The sequence below is a fragment of the Orcinus orca genome, chromosome 14 (genome assembly GCF_937001465.1).
Source record: "Orcinus orca chromosome 14, mOrcOrc1.1, whole genome shotgun sequence".
NCBI lineage: Eukaryota > Metazoa > Chordata > Mammalia > Artiodactyla > Delphinidae > Orcinus > Orcinus orca.
Genome location: NC_064572.1, coordinates 68,481,885 through 68,498,550, shown reverse-complemented (window position 1 = coordinate 68,498,550; position 16,666 = coordinate 68,481,885). Strand labels below are relative to the sequence as shown.

The following is a 16,666-nucleotide window of genomic DNA, read 5'->3' as shown; positions in this document are numbered from 1 at the left end:
TATCAAGTATCTTTTCTGACCACAACACTATGAGAATAGATATCAGTTACAGGAAAAAAACTAAAAAATACAAACACATGGAGGCTAAACAATATGCTACTAAATAACCAAGAGATCACTGAAGAAATCAAAGAAGAAATCAAAAAATGCCTAGAAACAAATGACAATGAAAACACGATGACCCAAAACCTGTGGGATGCAGCAAAAGCAGTTCTAAGAGGCAAGTTTATAGCAATACAATCCTACCTCAAGAAACAAGAAACATCTCAAATAAACAACCTAACCTTACACATAAAGCAATTACAGAAAGAAGAACAAAAAAAAAAAAAAACCCCAAAGTTAGCAGAAGGAAAGAAATCATAAAGATCAGATCAGAAATAAATGAAAAAGAAACAAAAGAAATAATAGCAAAGATCAATAAAACTAAAAGCTTGTTCTTTGAGAAGATAAACAAGATTGATAAACCATTAGCCAGACTTATCAAGAAAAAAAAGGGAGAAGACTCAAATCAACAGAATTAGAAATGAAACAGGAGAAGTAACAACTGACACTGCAGAAAAACAAAGGATCATGAGTGATTACTACAAGCAGCTGTATGCCAATAAAATGGACAACCTGGAAGAAATGGACAAATTCTTAGAAAAGCACAACCTTCCGTGACTGAACCAGGAAGAAATACAAAATATAAACAGACGAGTCACAAGCACTGAAATTGAAACTGTGATTAAAAATCTTCCAACAAACAAAGGCCCAGGACCAGGCGGCTTCACAGGTGAATTCTACCAAACATTTAGAGAAGAACTAACACCTATCCTTCTCAAACTCTTCCAAAATAGAGCAGAGGGAGGAATACTCCCAAACTCATTCTATGAGGCCACCATCACCCTGATACCAAAACCAGACAAAGATGTCACAAAAAAAACTACAGGCCCATATCACTGATGAACATAGATGCAAAAATTCTCAACAAAATACTAGCAAACAGAATACAACAGCACATTAAAAGGTTCATACACCATGATCAAGTGGAGTTTATCCCAGGATGCAAGGACTCTTCGGTATATGCAAATCAATCAATGTGATACTCCATATTAACAAATTGAAGGATAAAAAACATATGATAATCTCAATAGATGCAGAAAAAGCTTTTGACAAAATTCAACACCATTTATGATAAAAACTCTCCAGAAGGTGGGCATAGAGGGAAATCACCTCAATATAATAAAGGCCATATATGACAAACCCACAGCCAACATCATTCTCAATGGTGAAAAACTGAAACCATTTCCACTAAGATCAGGAACAAGACAAGGTTGCCCACTCTCACCACTATTATTCAACATAGTTTTGGAAGTTTTAGCCATGGCAGTCAGAGAAGAAAAAGAAATAAAAGGAATCCAAATCAGAAAAGAAGTAAAGCTGTCACTGTTTGCAGATGACATGATACTATACATAGAGAATCCTAAAGAAAACTACTAGAGGTAATCAATGAATTTGGTAAAGTAGCAGGATACAAAATTAATGCACAGAAATCTCTTGCATTCCTATACACTAATGATGAAAATTCTGAAAGAGAAATTAAGGAAACACTCCCGTTTACCACTGCAATAAAACGAATAAAATACCTAGGAATAAAGCTACCTAAGGAGACAAAAGACCTGTATGCAGAAAACTATAAGACACTGATGAAAGAAATTACAGATGACAGAAACAGATGGAGAGATGTTCCATGTTCTTGGATTGGAAGAATCAACATTGTGAAAATTACTATACTACTCAGAGCGATCTACAGATTCAATGCAATTCCTATCAAACTACCAATGGCATTTTTCCCAGAACTAAAACAAAAAGTTGCACAATTTGTATGGAAACACAAAAGACCCTGAATAGCCAAAACAATCTCGAGAAAGAAAAACAGAGCTGGAGGAATCAGGCTCCTGGACTTCAGACTATACTACAAAGCTGCAGTAATCAAGACAGTGTGGTTCTGGCAGCAGAACAGAAATATAGATCAATGGAACAGGATAGAAAGACCAGAGATAAACCCACGCACAATATGGTCACCTTATCTTTGATAAAGGAGACGAGAGTATACAATGGAGAAAAGACAGCCTCTTCAATAAGTGGTGCTGGGAAAACTGGATAGCTACATGTAAAAGAATGAAATTAGACCACTCCCTAAACCATACACAAAAATAAACCCAAAATGGATTAAAGACCTAAATGTAAGGCCAGACACTATCAAACTCTTAAAGGAAAACCTAGCCAGAACACTCTATGGCATAAATCACAGCAAGATCCTTTTTGACCCATCTCCTAGAGAAATGGAAATAAAAACAAAAATAAACAAATGGGACCTAATGAAACTTCAAAGCTTTTGCACAGCAAAGGAAACCATAAACAAGACGAAAAGACAACCCTCAGAATGGGAGAAAATATTTGCAAATGAAGCAACTGACAAATGATTAATCTCCAAAATATACTAGCCTGTCATGCAGCTCCATACCAAAAAAAAAAAAAAAACAACCCAATCCAAAAATAGGCAGAAGACCTAAATAGTCGTTTCTCCAAAGAAGATATACAGATTGCCAACAAACACATGAAAAGATGCTCAACATCACTAATCATTAGAAAGATGCAAATCAAAACTACTATGATGTGTCACTTCACACCAGTCAGAATGGCCATCATCAAAAAATCTACAAACAATAAATGCTGGAGAGGGTGTGGAGAAAAGGGAACCCTTTTGCACTGTTGGTGGGAATGTAAATTGATGCAGCCACTATAGAGAACAGTATGGAAGTTCCTTAAAAAACTAAAAATAGAACTACCATACGACCGAGCAATCCCACTACTGGGCATAAACCCTGAGAAAATCGTAATTCAAAAAGAATCATGTACCACAATGTTCATTGCAGCACTATTTACAATAGCCAGGACATGGAAGCAACCTAAGTGTCCACTGACAGATGAATGGATAAAGATGTGGCACATATATACAATGGAATGTTACTCAGCCATAAAAAGAAATGAAATTGAGTTATTTGTAGTGAGTTGGATGGACCTAGAATCTGTCATACAGAGCGAAGTAAGTCAGAAAGAGAAAAACAAATACCATATGCTAACAAATATATATGGAATCTAAAAAGAAAAATTGGTTCTAAATGAACCTTGGGGCAGGACAGGAATAAAGGCACAGATGTAGAGAATGGACTTGAGGACATGGGGAGGGGCAAGGGTAAGCTGGGACAAAGGGAGAGAGTAGCATTGACGTATATACACTAGCAAATGTAAAATAGCTAGCTAGTGGGAAGCAGCTGCATGGCACAGGGAGATTAGCTTGGTGCTTTGTGACCACCTAGAGGGGTGGGATAAGGAGGGTGGGAGGAAGCCGCAAGAGGGAAGGGATATGGGGATATACGTATGCATATAGCTGATTCACTTTGTTATACAGTAGAAACTAACGCAACACTGTAAAGCAATTATACTCCAATAAAGATGTTAAGAAAAAATTCTATGAGATAGAGTCACAAATTCTGATCTGAAAGGCTCTCACTCTCTTGACTTGCTTAACTCCAATGCCTGCCTGGCTGATCTAAGTATAGTCATGATGAGAAAATGTCCCAGAACAAGAAGACTTGTGATCCAAAGCCGAACAGCCTCAGCTACTCCAGGAAAGGCCATGCTAAGCAGTATCCAACCTCAGAGGCTGGGTACGTGGATGCATTGTTTAGGGTCCTTCCTTGGCTTCCTGAAAGTCAGGAGGAAAAAAGCAATAACAAGTTCTTCTCCTTGCCATTCCTCCTTTCCTCAGGGCCTGTGGACAGCTCGGGCTAGAGGCAATAATCAGCAGAAAGGGGAGAGCGTGAGAGCTAGTATTGACCTTTTACTCTGTGGGAAGCTTTATGCCAGACTTTTCACACTGATACCTCAACTCTATTCTTACATGAAACATCAGATGTATCATTATGCCAGTTAGAATTGGGGGAATCTGAGGCTCTGAAAGGTTAAGAAAAGTCCCAAGGTGGTTGGTAGAGCCAGGAGTCTTATCCAGGTTTGACCCTCTTCACTCAGTCCTCGCTGCACCAAAACGCTTGCCTCCCTACAAAAGCCATTGCGATCCTTTTCTTTTTTTCCTTTTCTTTAATTGCCAATTTTTTTTCTATTTTTATGTAACCATCTTTCCACTCTCCAACCTACCGTGAGACCTGTTCCCTCTGACAGATGCACTAGTACACATTTCAAGAGCTGAGTTTCACAGCAGAGAGAAAACTGTTGTTTGAAGATCACACAGCAGAGGAAGGGAGAGGGAGGGACCGGCAAGTCAGAGGGTCATTGCCCCTGGCTGCTTCCCAGGCAGACAGCAGTCCCTTGTGAACCCTCAGACCAGCTTGTGACTGAAACACTGTGACCCCTGCTCATCTCTTCCAACCTTGCACCAGCTCTGGCCCCAGGGGTCTGTATGTAGAATCTCACCCTGCCGAGGTAAAATGACTGGAGCTTTCAGAAGTGACCCTCTCTGTAAGCTGGTGCAGTCACTATGGAAAACAGTCTGGAGATTCATTAAAAAACTAAAAATAGAGCTACCATATGATCCAGCAATCCCACTCCTGAGCATTTATCCAGAAAAGATGAAAACTCTCATTCAAAAAGATAAATGTGCCCCAGTGTTCATAGCAGCACTATTTACGACAGCCAAGACATGGAAGCAACCTAAATGTCCATTGACGAATGGATGAAGAAGATGTGCTATACACATACACACATGCACACACAATGGACTGTTTATTACTCAGCCATGAGAAAGAATGAAATAATGTCATTTGCAGCAACATGGATGGACCTAGAGGTTATCATACTAAGAGAAGTAAGTCTGACAGAGAAAGACAAATATCATATGATATTACTTATATGTGGAATCTAAAAAAATGATACAAATGAAGTTATTTACAAAACAGAAACAGACTCACAGGCATAGAAAACAAACTTATGGTTACCAAAGGGGAAAAGGGGAGTGGGGGGAAGGATAAATTAGGAGTTTGGGATTAACAGATACACACTACTATATATATAAAATTGATAAGCAACAAGGTCCTACTATACATCACAGGGAACTATATTCAATGTCTTGTAATAACCTATAATGGAAAAGAATATGAAAAGGAATACATATATGTAAAAAGAATATGTATATGAAAAAGAATATATATATGCATATATATAACTGAACAACTTTGCTGTACACCAAAAACTAACACAACATTGTAAATCAACTATACTTCAATAATAAGTTAATTAAAAAGCAAAAATAAATAAATAAATAAAAAATAAATCAGTAGTCCTTGGAATGATTAGATTAAATATCTGGATATTCCAGAAAAGCATCTAAAGCCCATCATTCAAATTTAAGACAAAATTTATAGTTCCCTGTGTGTATATAGCACAGGGAACTGTATTCAACATCTTGCAATAACCTATAATAGAAAAGAATCTGAAAAAGAGTATATATATATATACACATTCACATATATATATATATATGAATCACTTTGCTGTACACCTGAAACTAACACAGCATTGTAAATCAACTATATTTCAATTTAAAAAAAATGTGACCCTCTCTTACGCTCTACTTCTAGTCAGATTTTTTTTCCTTTTAAAATTTTGTTTATTATTATTCTTGTTATTGTTGTTGTTATTGCCTTTCCTTCTTCCCACACCCAGGGGCCCTGACTCACCCAGGCACCCATCTCTTCCCTGCCCTGATACAGTCACCTTCTAACTGATCTCTCTCCTCTGTTCCATCTTCACACGGCTAATGGATCCATCTTAACAGAGGCACACTTCCAGTTATGTCCCAAGTGACAGTTTTCTCCTCCTGCTTATTTTTGTCTCTCAAAACCTGCTGAGCTTCATCATATATTCATTTAAATAATGGGATGATTACATGGTTATTGAGGGCTATTCATTTTTTCCCATCAGTGTCTTGATATTGGGGATCTGTGATACAGATCCTTACTAGCTTCTAATTATTTTACTTATCTTCCATTTATTTCCATATCTATATTATAGGAGCTTTAAGGCCGAGAGTCCATTTGACATTTCCCTAAGTACCTCCAGACGTGGGAGCACAGGAAGAGTCCGTGAACTGAACTGGTCCACAGCCACATATTGACCCTTGTGGCCCAGCCAGCCCCAGTTCCATATGTCGAATCCCCCAAGCCTGCCTCAAAGTGCCAAACACAACTATGGGGTATGTGACAGACTTCGGTGACAGCTGGGGAATGGCCAGTGACAGATTTGATAAATCCAGCCTTCAGAGAGATTGATGGAGCCGGTGACATGTCATCATTCCTGCTCTCTCTTCATCAGCAAAGCCTGAGCGCTCAGCCTTGGTGCCCTTGTATTTTGACCTTTGGGAACAGTCTCCATTAGCTCCCCGCAAGTTATGGTAGGATTGCATTCATCCAGTCTGCTCCCAGGCCATGTTTATAGCCTCTACTCCCACTTCACTTCCCTTTACGCACCTCCACCAAACTGGGTCTCTTGCAGTTGACAAAAGAAGAACAAAGATACCGCCCTAACCTTGGCTGCTCTGTTTATTTGCTCAGACTGACCCACTTGCCCTGGAACACTCTTTTCTCACATCTTCAAATTAAGAACTTTTTACTGTATTCCTAGTCCCACCTTGAAAGCTTTGGCAGATCCCCAGCTTCTTCCTGTCTTACATAAGCCACCATAACACTCTGGACAAAATATAACAACACTTACGATACTTCGTGTGTGATATCCCCTGAGAAGCTAGCTTTTTCTCTGGGGAACTTACATCTCTCGGGGTTTGGGGGAGCTGGTCTGGGATGGGTCATCATGGTTCTCTATCTCTCCCTGTACCCACCGGCCAAGGAGAAGGCTTGTGTCAGTGCTGGGTGGAGTTTTAGGTCCTTTATAATGTGATTTCCCCTAAGAGTGGGTGCTGGCTTCCTGTGCTGTGCAACTAGAGCAGCAGAGCTCATCTCTGAAGACCATGGATTTCTCTGGACTGATTTTCTTCCTATTGAGGCTGGGGGAGGAAGGGCTTGATATTTGCAATGCCTTGGGGGCCGGCATTAGAAATGTATTCGAAGTCCTCAAGGTCCCATCTCTTTCTTGCTAAAGAATGCAGTAACAGCAGTGAGAACTGGAGAGGCATGAGGTGGAAGAGTGCTTTGCACCCAGGCCATCCGCAGGGCGATATTAGGATGAAGCGAATCAGATAGAACTGGCAGGGTTTTCTGTCAGCCTTTTCAGGAAGGGCAGTTTGCAAGCCTCCTGCCTCTAAAATGTTAAGGGCAGAGAAGGAAAGGGGAGGGAGCAGGCAACCTTGAAAAGAACCAACTGCAAGAAGTGTTCCTCCAACAAGGAAACTTCTGCAGGAGCCCACGTGGGGGAGACCTAGGGACCTGCCTCCTGATGGGAAAGTCACCGTGGGGACCTTTGTGGTGAAAGCATCCAATCCCATCAACCAAAGACTGAAACATGCTGTCACTCTTACCTTCTATCAAATGGTGTCCTTGCACCAATTTCCTAGCTGCAAAAGAAAATTCCTAATGTGTACCTATCTAACAATCTAAAATGAGGGGCTGCACTGATCTGATTTAGAACTGTTGAGAAGACTTTTTGGAGACAGTGGTGCTTGCAAGCTTTTGCATTAACACAAGGAAGTGGAATTTCTATTCAAAGAAAGATGCCACTCTGCTAGGGATTCAACCAAAATGTGAATGGTAAGAAGATGGAAAATGAAAGTTGGAAACAGCTGCTCTCATACCCCACTTCTTTCAGCCCATCTTAATCTGCTATAGTTTAGGTATCCTGAGCAAAGTCAATGAATCTCACTTTTGCCCACCTCCAAGCTATTTGTCCTGCTGTGGCCTCTCTCTTTATTCTCCCTTGGAACCTGTGCCCCTCAGCCAACTTGCAGCCCTCTGGAGCATGACAACAGAGATGATTGTACAATTGGTTAAAAGCTCCTAATAAAACCAGCCCTTGAAATTGAATCCTTTGCAATTAACTGTATTTTTATCTGCACTCTTCTTATAGCAGACAAAGGCAGATGGCAAGAAAACAAGTCAATGTAAGTGATGTCAAAAAAAAAATAGGAGAAGGAAGGAAGGAAAAAAGAAAGGGAGGGAGGAAGGGAGGAAGGATGGGCTAAATCTTCAGAGGAGGAGCATGGCAAGAAGTGTTGACAGCCCCAGACCAGCATAATAAGGAAGTAGAGGGTTGGGCCCTGAGGCTGCTAATAGGTCTTGAGCATAGATGAACAATGGGTTTGTGCCCATTAAGTTGTATCTACTGAGATGGGGAAGTGGTCTCAGCTAGTTTAGAGTGATTCTAAACAGGAAGGATTGTCTGCCCTGCATTCTTAGTTAACCAGAATCCTTCCTCCCTCCTTTTCTAAAATGTCTACTCCGTTTTTTTCCCAATATTTTGTACCAGTGTTAGGAAAACAAAACAAAACTAAACCCCTCCAAGAATGGCCTTTGGGGGTTCATGACAGAGGGTTAGTAGATGAGCAGCGCTCTCCTAAAACTAGTAGAAATATTCTCTTCCTCCCCCTGATCTTTCTACCTCATTCGTTCTCTAGGCTTGGCACTGCTGGAGAAAGCGGCCGATGTCTTCTCTGATGTGACAGATAGTAATGATATTTCTTAGTTCTGTGTTCTGACAGAACTGAGAAACCTTGGCGCTGGAGAGAGACAGGGAGGGAAATAAATCTTACTTAGGTGCTGCCAACACTATGAATTTTATTAAAAGACATTGACTCGTTCTACACGGAAAGCCTTCCACTGGTGGCTGAGACAGTCATTGGGTAAAAAAGGCTTTGATCGCAGTTTTTAGTGGAGCAAAACTTTGCTGCCAGACTCTGCAGGTTTAATTAGCCCATTATCTTGGATGGCTGTGAGTTGTTTTCTTCTTTTCTTGGTATAACATCAGGCTGGACAATTAACTTCTCAGGGAGAAAAGGTTTGAAACAGTAGGTGAAGTGTATAGAGCAGCTCTGTCTAGGGGTGAATATTCAAGACCCTGCCTGCAAGTCTTTGCAAGTTTCAAATGTACTGATATTTATAGTTTTGTTTGTTGGTTTTAGGTACAGACCTCTAGCTATGGATCCATGGAAGTAAAACATATTCCTCTGCTAAATTACCTTTGTCTGTCCTTTGGGAAACCTGAGTGTTTTACTAGGTAGATCCATTGCTAGGTAATTTGCATGATGTAAAGCCAATAGTTTTTTTTTCTACCTGCATCATCTGCTATGTGCTAGGCGCTCTATAGACACAGAAGGATGGGATTCCAGGCACCTAAAAACTTTGTGATCTCATCAGAGAGGCAGTGAGTGATCGCAGCTATTTGAGTGATTTTAGATAGGAAGGAATTTCTGCCTTGCATTAATAAGAGGCTCTCTTGAAAGGTCACTAAGAAAGTTAAATATAAACATGTGGGCTACAGTTTGATAGCATTCCTTGGGCCGTAATTCTTTGGAAATGAGGCCACTGGGAAATCTCGGTGTGTAGGAGAGGGTTCATAGAAAAGATGTCCTCTGATCTGGACTGAAAAAGAAGACTGGCATTGAGGTAGGCAAGTCTTGAAGCCACCTCTGCCAGAGTGGGTAGCACCAGTGAAGGCATGGCAGGGGGCATGTGCCCATGTGTGAATGGAAAGGTGAGAAAGGGAGTCCACTGACACTAAAGGGTACCTTTTGCGATAGGAAACTATAAAAGATGTCACTGAGCTAGTAAGAGAGGCTTGGTTTATTGGATTGTGTGGTGTACCCACTGCTTGAGGGGCCTCTGGACGCTCACAAATAACAAAGCATCCCCTTGAAGAGGATAAAAACAAATATCATGGGACATGCCTGACTGGTCCACAGGTTCTGAATCCAAGCCTAGGGGGATCAATTAAAAAAGACATAGAGGAAAAACAATATATACACACAGATGCTGGAACCCAACAGTTCCTCACAGAGATGAATTCTGTGTAAAGGCAGAGATGGCAATCCCTTGGTGTAGCCTTAGGAGAGCTCAGAGTTTATATATGATTTTCAGAATATATGTGGCGAGTCTAGCCTTCACAGAGAATTATTATTATTTCAAACCCCCCTGATTCTCTTACATTTGCATAAATCTTTGTATATAAATATAGGTATTAACATACATTTATAAATAGATATAGGCACACACAGTGGTGTGATCTCTGTTTCCTTTAAACTTGTAGAAAGCAGTGCAGCTCTGGGTTTCAATTAAAAAAGATGGTGCAAGGGGAGAGGAAGTATCAGACACTCCGGATCAAGTGCTTGCTGTTGTAATCCAAGTGTGAATATTAAAATGCAAGTGTTCAGGACATGCTGGGAAACAAGAAGCAGGACGTGCACCCTCTGGCTGCTTGGGTTCTGAATCAAGAGGGAGGATGTTGTCTTATCTTCTGTCGTCTCTAGGAGGGGAGCTGTCTCCGCGTTTCTCCTTGGTGCTCTTAAAATGAATCAAGCATGAAATGTACCCAGGAAACCTTTCTCCCTCAAGCATGATGGGGCAGAGAAAAATAATAAGACTTGAAAGAAGAAGCCGCAGATTCTTCTTGGCCGGATGCCCAAATACTCTGTAGTTGGGGCCAAGTGAGCTGCTCGCTTTGGTAGCCAAATATTTCAGCCTGTTTTTGACTTCAGGATGTGTTCTGATCCAGTGGATACAATGTCGTAGTAGCAAGCTCTTCCAAGGGTCAGTAAGTACCCACTTGAGCTGACTTATTTCTTGGACATGGCTGGTACATCTGCAGCCTTGGTGAGTCACTTGGTGACTCATTTGACCCTTCACTGAGCGCTGGGGATGGAGAGGGAGGAAAGTCATAGTACTCAGTGCAGAGTGACTCACCATGCATTCACTGTGGGATTTGGCAAATGCAGTGGTGGACGACTGCGATGTGAGTGGGTTACAGACCAGGCACATAGGAAGGAGATGTTCCAAATGATACTTTTCGAATCAGCAGCCAAACGTCCATGGGAACCAGAATACCTAGAGTAATAGGAATCTCTGGGCTGCCATCAGAGGACACTTCTAGAGGCAGAAAAGGTTCCATGGTGCTCTAAAAATTACTGGAGAAGAGCAGGGGTATGGAGCAAGCCAGCAATGAAGAACGAGATGTAGGAGAAGAAAGACCTTTGGAGGGGAAGGAGTATTTGGAGGGTTAGACCCTGTCTCTTGAGAAGTGTTTCCTTGCAGTGGCCCTTGGAAAGCACTGAAGCAGTGTAGCTACTGGACTTGAAATCTTCAATAACCATCAGTAACATGGCCATAATACTGGGAGTGATGGTGTGCGGATTAAATGAGGGAATGCAGGAGAAGCACTTGGATCATAGTAAGACCTTAGTCCATGTGAGCTGCTGTTAGAGCCTGCTTCCTTTTTAAAAAACCAACACTGGCTCCTCTTCCCTGCAGGATCGATTCTGGTCTCCCTAACTTGGCCTTCAAAGCCTTTTTCAAGTTGCCCTCAACATTTTCATCTAAATTTATTTAGATAAGCCGGGCTTATTCATATACCGTCCCTGCATTTCTCACCTTTGACCCACGTTGTTCCCTTTGTGAGTAATGCCCGTCCCATTTTTGTCAGTTTGAATTCTGCCATTCATTCAGATCCCAGTTGACTCCCCACATATCTCGGAAGCATCCCTCATTGACTTCTGAGTCTCCTTCCTTTGCATTCCTTTATCACTGGTGGCATGCTCATTATATCAGTCAGGTTTTGGCTATACTGTTGGCTTTCTGAGAGCCAGGTCTAGATTTTGGACTTCTTTGTATTCCAGACAACAGTCTGCCTATGCTGGGGCCAGCAGTACAGCTCACCAGGCAAAACGGGGTATGAATCCCAGTTCACTCTAATATTTAGTGGCATGTGATTTCCAACAAATCACTTAATCTTTGTGAGCTTCAGTTTGCTCAACTGTAAAATGGGCATATTAATGTCTGCCTTGCAGAATGTACGTGGGGAGTAGAACTGATATGCAGAGCATTCATCTGGCATAGAATGGGTGCTAAATAAATGGTAGATATTATTCTTGTTAATAATAATAATCCAGTGAACTGATGTTTGTGCATTCAGTGTACCGTAAAGTCATGGTGTTGAATACTTTCTGTTGTCCACAGTTATACAGTTCTGCTGAATTTGGGAGAAGGTGGCAGCTTATCCAGGAAGGGGTCATACCGAACAGGTTCTACTGGTAAGTCTCACTCTGTTTTCTAGCACATTTAGGATATCACCTGTGAAAATGAGCATTGGAATCTTTTCCTCACCCAGAACTCTCACGTGAATTCTGTTCTTATTGGGTTACGCACACAGCCCCTAGGGCAGAAGGTGACATTGGGGTGGTAAACATCTTAAGGGAATGTTAAAGCAGTGTCATAAATCACTTCACAAACCCAACATAGATAACTGAGATTAATGGACAACAGGGGCTTTGTAACTGTTGTTTTGTTATATTTTGATGAGACTTTGAGACAGACACTTAAGAACATTTTAATAGTGACTTTTATTACTAAAAACATGATATACACATATACGGCATGTTCATATAAAGGTTTTCAGTGTAAATAAGTAGATCTTATTTAGTCTAAAAGCAGATCCTCTTCCCATTCCTGCTTTCAAGTCTTCTAGACATTCTCATCATCATATGGGACGCAACCATTGTTTTTAACTTCTTACTTATCTTTCCATAAATGTTCTCTGAATTACTAAATACGTGTAAATATAAATATACATATTAGTAATTGTTTTTTCTTAGTCAGCTTTGACTGCTATAACAAAATACCATAGACTGTGTGGCTTGAACAACACAGAAAAGAAGGAGGGAAAGAAAGTAATATTCTCTCTTTTTTTTTTTTTTTTTTTACCTTCTGAGCCCATCCCCCTGGTTAAATTAGAGGTGGCCTCCCTCTCTGGGTTACTACAATTGAAAAGAAGGGATAATACAAGTTCCTTTTAGCTTCTGAGTTTCCAAGGGCCTAGATCCCAGCAAAATAAGAACAAAGTACAAAGTATTCTAGTGTAATGTTGACATTACTTATCAATCCCTTTTGAATTTACAACCTAAACCCTATGAAAGACGTGATTCTGCCTTATCCTAATTTATCTAATCTGTCTATGGAAAAGGCATCTAGGTTGTTTCCAGACTTCTGCTAGTATAAACAGTGCCCTGCAGAACTAGCTCAGACAAGAGTTTAAATATCCCTTGTTCACATCATTGAGAATCATTGGCACAATGACCTTTTAGGAGCCAATGAGCTTCCTGCAGCTAGGACAGTAAAAGTTGTCTCCCCTTTACTCCTCCTGAAATCACACTGCCTCTCACCATGCCTTGGGACTTCCATGTACCTAATAGCTTCCCCCACCACTCCAATTCTCTCACTTCTAAGAGGAATGCATTTTTATCTTTCTTATTTTCAAACACTGCCCTAAGACCCTGTGGGATTTGAAAGCCAGAGAACAGATAAATCTCTTAAAACACTAGTGAAACTGCCTGAAAAAGTAAAAGATAAGTCATTTGCAAACAAACTGGCTCAAACCTAACACACAGAGACTTCTATATGGAAAGATACTTTCTCTTCCCGCATCACAGAGACATTGATAACTAAATAGGGTTTCTGTTGCTCAGAACTTACTCACCTCTTCCCTGCTGCTCCCACTCAGGAATGGCTGAAGCTTTGTTTTTGGCATCTAAGTTGGATGCCCTTCTCCAGGAATTCAGTTGTAGCTGTCACTGCGTCTCCCTTCTCTGATCAGCATTTCTTCTCTTCCTCACTTCCTCATTCTGTCCCTTATTCATGAGATACCTTGCATCTCCATGTGTTTTGCCTGTAAATTATAAAGTCACTTTTTGGAAAGCAGGTCCACATTTTTTTTCTCTTTTACTGGGTGTCATACGTTCATAGAAAGGCCTCAGAGAATAAATAAATAAAAGACCAAACTAAATTAATGTGGTTCCCCTGGTTTAACCTGGAAATGAAGTTGATGCTTTGCCAGTGAGAAGGTATGAGGGACCAATCATTCCTTAAGTCCTGCTTTCAAGTGACTGAATATATCTGCATGTGGACCCAGCAATTGAAGGCAGAAAGTTGCAGTTCTCAAATGACTGGAGAGAAGTTTGTTCCAACCAATAGAAACAAAGAAAAACATTGACCAAAAAAACCAAAAAAAAAAAAACCGGATGAGAGAATTTCCCATGTTAAGATACATGGTACACAGTATCTTCTAGCTCACTGAAGGGCTTATTTACACACAGCTTTGGGAGGTGAACAAATCCATCATTGCTTTGGCTGGTAGTAATTGAACCCATTCTTATCCGTTCTTGGAATGGGGTCCTTCTATCTGTAAGCCTGATTAGCAAAGCCCTTGTAACCAAATGCTATATCATTATCTTTATAAGAACTATACACATGATCATATATAAATTCTAATTAATCTGTCTGTTGAGTGAAATGAATGATACCCCTTCTCTGCTTCTGGGAATGGAGTCTTTCCATTCAAGTCCTGATATTGTGATAGGCATTATTCAAACTTAAGCAATTTAATCCTCAGAACGATTCTATGAAGTAAGCGTTGCATTATCATCCCTGACAGATCGGGAACTTTTGGCATGGAGAGGTCAAGTAATTTAGCCAAGGTCACACAGCCAGAAAGTGGCAGAGCCAGGATTCAAATGCAGGCAGAATGGCTTCAAAGCCCATGAGCTACTAAATTAGTGGACTCTACTGCCTAGGCCTCTTGGAATGTTTTTTCTGGGCTGCAGCTGTGAGCCCTAGAAATCTAGCCCATTCAGGCAGATGAGTAGAGAAAATCCAAAGCTCTTTTGGCCGCCATGCCTGTGTGTGTCTCTCTCCAGCTGGGCTTGGCAAATGGCCTCCTTGGGTTCTTTAAGCTAGGTTGTTTTTTCCAGAGAAAGCATGAGACCTTGTAAATTGCACAGTGCACATTGGCTGTTGATGAAATCTCTTGGTCTCTGGCCACATGGTCTGTATTTTCTGACTCTGAGCAACTTCCTAAGGCTGGCAGAAAAGGTGTCATTCAAAGCAGTATTTATTAGACTCCTGGAAATCAGTTGCTTCAAATTACATAAGAACTATAGGGCTATCTAGGATTATTCAGCGAGCTTAATTGAAAGAAGCTCTCATTAATCATTTCTGCTTGAAGCCTGGCTGTGGGAGTGTGGAGGTGACTAAGGGGAACTTTTCTCGTGCTAAATTGAATTGACGAGTGACCCTGGGTAATAATATAGCATTTCCCATGGAGAAAAATGAAGATGAATTCATATCTTTTCCTCATCACCTAGTACACTTAAGAAATATCTTTATTTTGGGTGGCAGTAGTAATGCCACCCCTGGAAGTAATCAATGGCAATTGTGAAACAATTATGGAGTTTAACAGTTTATCCTTATATTCACGGTGGTTGTTGGTAGTACTATCATACTGACATACATATGAACTTTCTTCCAAGGAGTTTAAATTGCTTCCAAAACTGATTTACATGTTTAGGGCATCTTATAAAACATATTTGAGCACAATACTGCCCTTAATAGAATAGGTGTCTTTTTATTCAACTAACTGCTATAGCAGTCTTGTTCTTTACTATGTCAGAAATCAATTATACTGGGAGGCAGTACAGCCTGGAGGTTAAGGGGCTCAGAGATACTGAGGTGTGAGTTCTAGCTTTGCCATTTACTAAGTAAGGGGTCATGGGGAAGTTAAGTTATGTGTGCCTCAGTTTTTTTCCCCTGTAAAGTGAAGATAATTAATACCTACTTAATCAAATGAGATGTTTCTTGTGAATTGGTTATATGCCTGGCATCTAAGAGTTGTATTAAGTTCCCACTGGCTAATAGTAGTGTTATTAATAGTAGCTGACTTTTTTTTTTTTTGCGGTACGCGGGCCTCTCACTGTTGCGGCCTCTCCCGTTGCAGAGCACAGGCTCCGGACGCGCAGGCTCAGCGGCCATGGCTCACGGGCCCAGCCGCTCCGCGGCATGTGGGATCTTCCCAGATCGGGGCACGAACCCGTGTCCCCTGCATCGGCAGGCGGACCCTCAACCACTGCGCCACCAGGGAAGACCAGTAGCTGACTTTTTACGTCTTAGTTTTGTTTCTCCCCCATGCTGGCTTCATCCTCAGGTCGCTTTCCCCATTCATAGCAATGATGGACATCATCAGCTTTGGTCTTACAACCTAACAGTTTGGAAGCTCCGTCAAACCAGTCTGCCTCTTTCCTCATGTTTCCAGGGATTGAATCCCAGTAGTCTGCATTACTCATGTAGGTCAGACACATATCTTCCCTGGGAACTGAAATAAGAGATGGTATTGAGTCCCAGTTAAACTGCATGGTTCAAGGTTGGAGGAGAGAGGATTTCTAAAAAGGAAAAAAAAGAGAAAAAGGTTCTGTTATCATAAAATAGAGGGATAGATTTTCATTACGGAAAAAATACAGATGGGAGAACTGAGTGCCAGCAAGATACTGTTCCATAAAAGGGATTTGTATTTGTTAATTAACTATATACAATGGTCTGGGCACATGATAAATCGTGCCCTTTGATCCTCATAACAGGACTGTGAGGTAGGGATTTTTACTCTCGTTTTGATGAAATAGAAAAGT

At 40.9% G+C, this 16,666-nt stretch overlaps 1 protein-coding gene across 3 annotated transcripts in view; it reads left to right on the top strand.

Moving 5' to 3' along the window:
- Positions 1 to 16,666, top strand: part of SORCS1 (sortilin related VPS10 domain containing receptor 1) — a 558,796-nt gene that overhangs the window by 350,926 nt on the left and 191,204 nt on the right. For all 3 annotated transcript variants that reach the window (XM_004265869.4, XM_004265870.3, XM_004265868.3), the window contains exon 5: positions 12,174 to 12,247. In XM_004265869.4, coding sequence (XP_004265917.1) covers positions 12,174 to 12,247 — 74 coding nt within the window. The remainder of the gene's footprint in view (positions 1 to 12,173; positions 12,248 to 16,666) is intronic.